Below are 7,256 nucleotides of genomic sequence, written 5' to 3'. Positions count from 1 at the left end.
TTACAGTGAGGAGACTAAGGAAAGTAACTTCCCAAGGTCACATGGTCAAGAAACTAGAATTTTAACTCAGGCCATCAGACTCCAGAACTTGATGACTGTTTAGAGCCTTGATGACTGTCACCCTTATTTTCACATAGACTATATTCCAAATGTTTCTTTTTAGAGGCATACTCCTTTATTCAAGGGGGTGTTTCCTGGCCAAAAACATAAAAAATAATGAAGACAGGAGGGGAGGTGTTCTGCCTGAAGTCGGAATGGGAGTGGGTGGGGACTTGATCCTTCCCTCCACTATTATAACTCTACTCTCCCTGGGGCTCCTAGAGCTGCATTGGTCTTCTGAATCTACCCTTCATCAGCCTCAGCTCCTCTTCCCTCTAATAGGTCCCTATCATATCCATTATTCTTGGATTCTGTGTATGCAAATTTGCCTAATTGCTACAATTTTTTTTGTAAACCCAGTATCAGTACCTGTGGGCTGTCATAGTATTCGTGGACATGCTCAGAGCACTGAAGAGTTTGTTACCCAGCACCCATGTTCCCAGCAAGGGTGGAACATGGTGACAGGCTGCCTTCTTGTTTCAGTAACTGTAAACAAGCTTTTTTAAACAGCTGATTGTGCTGTTTAAAATGCCCCCAAAACATAGTGCTGACATGCTAATGTTCCCTAGTGCAAGAAGCCTGTCATGTGCCTCATAGAGAAAACACATGTTAGTTGAGCTTCGTTCAGGCATGAGTTACAGTGCTCCAGTCTGTGAGCTCAATGTTAACGAGCCAACTATATTAAATATAGGTTTAAAAACATACATGTTAAATAAGGTATCTTTTAACAGATGCACACATAACACAAGGTTATGTACTGATTAATTGACTAGAATGTTGTGATCAGACCAACTCCCTATTTCTGCTGAGTCCCTAGCAATCTCTAGGGACTGAATCTCTAATTCAGTGTTTGTGGCAACAACTACCATGAATAATGAGAAATGACTGTAGTTATTTATTAAGAGCCTCTTATAGGCCAAATAATGTGCTAGAACCTCATTTAAATTAATGCTAATTCTCCACAACTCTGACAACAAGGTATCATCTCTGATTTATAGACAGTAAAACTCAGGCCTAAATAATTTGGCAATGTCATTAAGCTAGAGGGAGGTAAGTGAAGGCTGGATAGCATATGGCTCTGTTGTTCTCTTTCCTTTTTGCTCAGTTCATTTGACAAATGAACAAATCCCAGGTTGGCATCTTGTGGAATTCAACCATATCCATGTCCCTGACTCCTGGATTTCTTTTCCATCGAGTTGAACACAGTACTCCCCCAAAGCTGCTCTCTGCTCTAGAGTTACACAAACAGAAACCTCCCTATTGATTCTGGGATAATTTCTTTTGAGCCAAAGTGTTTCATTAAAAGGGTTCCCGAGTGAGTTTCCCACCATGTTTCCTTGCCAGCCATCTTGTGAGGTTCTGGTGGCTGGCTTGCGAGAACGGGGGTTACTGTGTCTCCCTGCTCCACAGTACTGGAGGCCACCTCCATGACACTGCCCTGTCGTTCAGCTCTGCTGGGGTTCCCTGCTGGCTTGCCTTCCTTTCCTTGCCCCTTGCTTGCTGTCTGTGATCTTCATCCAATTGTCACTCCAGGAGAGCAGCTGTCTTCTTGAGCAGGGCAGGGCCAGGTGCTAGGTGTGGCAGCAGGTAAATAAGATGTGCTCCCAGCTTGGGGTCTCCTCTTGGCTTCCAGTGGTGTCCTTGTCATTAATGAGCAGGTAATTTGTCCCTCATCAGGATATCATCCTCTACAGACTGAGGCCTGATTCTCCATCTGGTAGTACTTCTCACCCATACAGTATTCATCAGAGGGCTGCTACAGATGAAGACCTCAGTGTCCTGCATGTTGTTTATCTCCCACTTGGCTTCCAAGGCTCCAGAGATAGGCTCCAGGTCTAGGAAAAAGTCTTGAGCTTCATACACACTGGCCACTTTGTCTGCTGGGTCTAGCCATAGGGCTCAGTACTGCTCTTAGGGGAGGAATCCAAGGCACATTTCCACTGCCACCTGAGGCTCTCCTGGGAAGCTGCAGCAGACACCTTGCAGGAGGCTGGCCCCACCAGAGGCCGGCATGCTGTCCATGTCCATCAGCAGCCACACAAGCCATGGGTGTCAGGCCTGGGAGGCTGGGGAGGCTGGGATTGGTGGCTGGGGTAATTTTATAGAGAGCCACATGTTTGATGCTCCAGGCACATCCTCCTCTTTTGTCCACATCTTGCTTCTGGCAGCCACTGGGATTTAAATTTCCAGGCTGAGCAAAAATATCTTTTAGCAGGGAAAACAGCAAAAAATGGAGTGGTGTGAGCTTTGAGAAGCAAGAGCAACACAGATAAGGGTGGAGAGAGAACAGGCAGCATTACCTGTTCAGCAGATTCTGTGGGAACAAAGGGATAGACCAAGGGTGGGAACCTAGAGGAGTAGACCCTGAGATGCGCATGTAATTCTTTTTATTTTTAAATCATTTTCATGTCTATGATCTAATTTTGCATATCACAGCCACTCTGAGTACAAAAGAACATGTTTTTTTTTTTTTTTTCTACTTTACTGATGAGAAAACTGAGGCAATGAAAAGCTGTAACAATTTACTCAAGGTCACAAAATTCTATTTTATTCCACATTCAGAATAGGTTATTTGTATCACACAGCAAAATTCAGAAATTGCTTTCCTGGCATTTCAAATTTTAAACCAATATCATAAACAGTCTATTAGGAAGGAAAGATGATATTTTTCTTTATTTTATACTTGAACCATATAGCTATTTCAATATTTTTTTACTTAACCACAATTTCTCTAAATTTCATTGTTCATGTTGAAGGATTTGACTAAAATATAGCAAAACTACTGTGCCTTTCACGGGGGTCAAAATGTTTTCTGTGGATGGAAACGTGTCATGTGAATAAAGATGAAAGCAGCTTTGTTGTACTCCTCTTCTGGGAATCTTTTTAGGGATATTATAGTCAAGAATAGATCAGAAATGAAGAAAAAATGGGAATAAAAGAATAGCTTTCATGGAAAATTGAAATCATTCCTTTTAAAGTTCACAATTTCCACCGTGATGATAGATCCCCAGCCTTGCAGGATGGGTTATTCCTAGATATAAAGGTGACAGCCACGAGAGGATTTTGATGCAACTGTGATTGATGTCAGCAGGTCCAGACTGTGATACTTTATTACAAATTTAATGGACATTTATTAAGCCGATTCAATGGGAGCAGCCCTGGGCTAGATGGGGCTGGGAGAAATGAAAGGAAGATGCAGTCTGTGAAGGTTATGGGGGCCTTAGGGATTGAAATTCCACTGATTTGAGTTGTTGCACACTCACTCCATGCTAGGTGCTCTCAACATCACCATTTGTGTCTGCCTCCCGCAACCCCTCAGTGGAACTAAAAAGCTCTTGTCACTCAAACGGACAGGAAGTAGCTAGAGAATAGTGGAGTCACAGCCTAAAGTTGGGACACGTGTCTAAGATGCAGATCTATGCTTTTATCCAGGGTACAGGAATTCCGAATGAGAGCCAGACCCTTGCAGTTCAGTGTTATGATTGCTTATGCTTCATAGAGAAGACAAAACATGAACTTTCAGTGCTTCTTTAATAAGTGAGGTGGTTGTAGAAATATTTGCAAGGAGGAAACACCTTTTTAGTAGAGCAGTTTCCTTGGCTAACAGGACTTTTCCTTCCTTGGGTTAAACGTAGTTGCTTCTATTATATCCCGAAGCATCTGCTCTCCCGGTACAGACATGTGAGCACTGCCAGGGCCTGGAATGTCCCAAGTGGGTAAGAATAGCCCACAATGAGAGATGACTCCCGCTGTCTTCTGGTCACTGCAGTTGTCGAGAATGCTTTGCCTCGGAGTCAACGGCTCAAGGCTGGCTCAACTCGGAGTCAGAGACAGAAAAACTGACCTCCCATTCCTGGGCTGGAAGCTTTCCCTTTACATCTGCAGCTGTCACCTTTAAGTCTTTTGTAGCAAAGACACATTTATTCCCGAAAAGGTTTTTCCACCTTCCGAAGTCTCCAGAAGCCTTGAGTCCGTGACGCTCCGGCAGCATGGAACGCTTGGACCTGCTGGGGTTCCTTCTCATCACCTTCAACTGCAACGTGACCATTGTGGGTGAGTATAGGAAACAGCTGCAAAGCTCTTGTGTTTTCGTTTTCATCACTTTGCCTGGCCTGTTTGCTGCTGGAAGAAAGAGAAGCTGTGTGCTCAAGCTTTCTTGTAATCACTCCCCAGTTCCACCATCATTTAAGGAAGTCTTGGATGTGAGTGTTCTCCTCTGGGGCCTGTTCTCACTGACATTCAGGTGCTAAGCCTAAAGACTGAAGCAAGGGCAAAGAGTAACTGAGTAACTTCTTTTCTGGCTGCCTGATCAGGAGAAGGAATAATACAGTAAAACTTAAAGAGAAATTAATGCATCGATTACAGTTCCTTCTTTTCCATCATTTCCTTGAAGCTTAATTTGTAAAGATTGGTCCTTTCTCTTGTGCACTTTAAGCCAAAGCCAAATTTTAGTTTATTATTTTTTTTTAAAGAGAGTAATAAATATTTCTGAGTTTGATGCAGACATGTCAAATTTTTGGAGAGATATAGGTGTCCTAGAAAAAAGACTTGAGAAAAATGTTAAAATACACCTACGAAGTAGCTATTTTTCTTACCCGTCATTTTGTAGAATTCAAACAAAATCAACCTGGCCTTACAAGTTTGAGTCAATGACTTGATCACATAATGCTATTTTTTGAGTTTAACTACTTTCCTTTATAATAGAGTTTTGTTGTTCTACTGTCAGGTGATATTTTCTGTACCTTGTCACAAAACAAAATATTTGCAGATTAATTTAGCCGAGCCTTAGATGTGTTCCAAGAGTTAACTTTTGACATTAAAATAGGACTTTGACGTTATTTTGATTTCCTAGGTCGGTCTCATTTATTCACGATAAATTGAGGAAAAGAGGAGCCTCATTATTTCATAATAACTGTAATACAGGAAAAGGAATTCCGAATCATTGAAAAATCTGAAAAGTTGAATGTCGTTAAGGAAATTTAATTTCAAGGACCACAAAGCAACAATTCAGTAAAGATCCTGCCGACAAAAATAAAGACTGACCTATAATTAGCAGCTTGTATTTAAAGCTAGACGCAGTCACACACATGTGTGAGCATTCCTTGGAAAGCGTATTGTCTGCAAAGGGCGAGATCTTATTTCCATCATTAATTTGCTCAGCTCAACCTTCCTTCTAGAACTTTCAGTCCAGGACTGAACTAGTGGAGCCAGATCCAACGTCTTCAGTCTCTAACGGTTCCGTAAATCTGTCCATCTCAAGGCGTCTCGCCAACAACCAGTGCGGCGCGGAGCCCGACACCTCGGAAGGGCTGCGTAATTCTGGGCCCACGAGCTCACTAGCTAGGCCGTGGCGGGGACCGAGACGCGTGCGGGCTGACCTCTGGGGCCCCGTCCCGTCCCGTCCCGTCCAGTCCCGTCCCCCCCCCCCCCCCAGATACTTAAAACCTGCAGCGGGGCGGGCGTGTGATTGTACGCTGGTGACGGTGGCCTCCTGCCTCCCCCTTTCTAGGGAAGATCTGGCTCATCTTCGCGATCCTGCTGCGGATGGTGGTGCTGCTGTCGGCGGGCGCCCCGGTGTACCAGGACGAGCAGGAGCGCTTCGTGTGCAACACGCTGCAGCCGGGATGCGCCAACGTGTGCTACGACGCTTTCTCCCCGGTGTCGCAGCTGCGGTTCTGGCTGCTGCAGAGCCTGGCCGCCCTCCTCCCCTCCGCGCTCTTCTGCGCCTACGTGCTGCACCGGGGCGCCGCGCTGGCCGCCCGCGGGCTGGGGCTCGGCGGCCGGGACGCCGGGGGCCCGCGCGACCTGCCGGTGCCGGACTTGTCCCGCGGCTACGTGGTCCACCTGTCGCTGCGCGTGCTGACCGAAGCGGCTTTCGGCGCCTCGCACTACCTGCTCTTCGGGCTCGCGGTCCCAGCCAGGGTCCCGTGCGCGCAGCCGCCCTGCAGCGGCGTGGTGGACTGCTACGTGTCCCGGCCCACCGAGAAGGCCCTGCTGGCGCTGCTCATGGGCGCGGCCAGCGCGCTCTCGCTGCTGCTCAGCGCCGCCGACCTCCTGTGCAGCGTGCGCGGCAGGGCGCGCGGGCGCCGGGGGTCCCCCCCGCGGCCCCCCCCGCGGGCCCCCGGCCGCCCGCCCTCCCGGACCCGGGGCTCCCCGCAGGCGCGAGCCGGGGCTGCGGGCGGGGGCGGGGGCGGGCCGGCCGAGGCGGGGTGCGCGGGGGGGCCCGACGCCGACGCCGACCGCGGGGCTGCGACCCGGGCCTGCGACCCGCCGGCCGCCGGTGGCCTGGAGCCGGGCGGCGGGCTGCACGGACGCGCCCCACGCGAGCCCAGGGGGCAGCGGCCCCCCGACCCGCTGCCCGGCGCCCGGCGCGCAAAGTCGGAGTGGGTGTGAGGACCGCGTGGACGCGGGCGCCCGGAGACGCCGACGCGCTGGGGCCGGGCGCGCGGGGCGACCCCACGGAGCGGCCCTGGGAGCAGCGGCCGGGAGCAGTGGCGCTGGGGGCGCGCGACCCGTCGGACACAGACCTGGCCCAGAGGGCTTCCCCGGACGACCCTGTGCTTTGGGCACGGCGGCCGGGAGCCCGGAGACTGCGAGGACGCCCCGCGGGCCCCGGACCTGGGGTGCGCCGTGCGGCGTCCGCGGGGCCCGGGGGCGAGTCGCCACGGGGGGCTTTGGCCTGGGGGTGCCCTCCCGCGTGTCGTCAGTGGAGGGGCGCCCGCTTCACCCCGCCCCTGCCCCTCATGAAGTCGATGGTGACTGAGTTGTCGCGTCACACCGCGCACCTCACAGCGTCGTAGGAGAAATGGCACACGCAGGGAACACGCTGCCGGGCTACCAGGGGCCTGGGGGGCTGTGACCTCGAGTTTGCGGCAGGTGCGAGGTGCTGGCACACGGCACAGGTGCCCGCCCTGCTCCCGGGGGCTTGCTGAGCGCTGTCCTCACTGAGCGGGGGCAGCACGTTTTTGGTTGTTTCTTGCTTTTGATTTGAAGTGTCGTGGACACGGAGCGCGCATTCGTGCCGCTGATGAGTGGGCTAGAGCGGTTGCAAGCTTCCTAGTCCAGGTTTGGTCTGTGGCCCTTAGACGCGGTGGGTGAGGGTTGCCCTGAGGAGGTTTGTGTTCCAGGGGAGCGGGGGACAAGCACTATTACTGCTG

At 50.5% G+C, this 7,256-nt stretch overlaps 1 protein-coding gene and 1 pseudogene across 1 annotated transcript; one reads left to right on the top strand and one right to left on the bottom strand.

Moving 5' to 3' along the window:
* Positions 1 to 1,544: 1,544 nt before the first annotated feature.
* LOC112678991 (5'(3')-deoxyribonucleotidase, cytosolic type-like) lies at positions 1,545 to 4,090 on the bottom strand (annotated as a pseudogene).
* Positions 3,799 to 6,899, top strand: GJD4 (gap junction protein delta 4). The gene is made up of 3 exons (XM_049096613.1): positions 3,799 to 4,152; positions 5,609 to 6,174; positions 6,432 to 6,899. Exons 1-3 carry the CDS (start codon positions 4,089 to 4,091, stop codon positions 6,897 to 6,899), a joined length of 1,098 nt encoding a protein of 365 aa, XP_048952570.1. The 5' UTR covers positions 3,799 to 4,088.
* The last annotated feature ends 357 nt before the right edge of the window (positions 6,900 to 7,256 follow it).

Source organism: Canis lupus, chromosome 2 (genome assembly GCF_003254725.2).
Source record: "Canis lupus dingo isolate Sandy chromosome 2, ASM325472v2, whole genome shotgun sequence".
NCBI classification, from domain to species: domain Eukaryota; kingdom Metazoa; phylum Chordata; class Mammalia; order Carnivora; family Canidae; genus Canis; species Canis lupus.
This window is presented reverse-complemented; position numbering and strand designations above follow the sequence as displayed.

Excerpts from the sequence above, each read along its gene's own strand:
- GJD4 (XM_049096613.1), top strand. The coding sequence starts at position 4,089 with ATGGAACGCTTGGACCTGCTGGGGTTCCTTCTCATCACCTTCAACTGC. Across the intron at positions 4,153-5,608 it reads CTGCAACGTGACCATTGTGG|GGAAGATCTGGCTCATCTTC; the intron begins GTGAGTATAGGA and ends CCCCCTTTCTAG. Across the intron at positions 6,175-6,431 it reads TGTGCAGCGTGCGCGGCAGG|GGGGCAGCGGCCCCCCGACC; the intron begins GCGCGCGGGCGC and ends ACGCGAGCCCAG.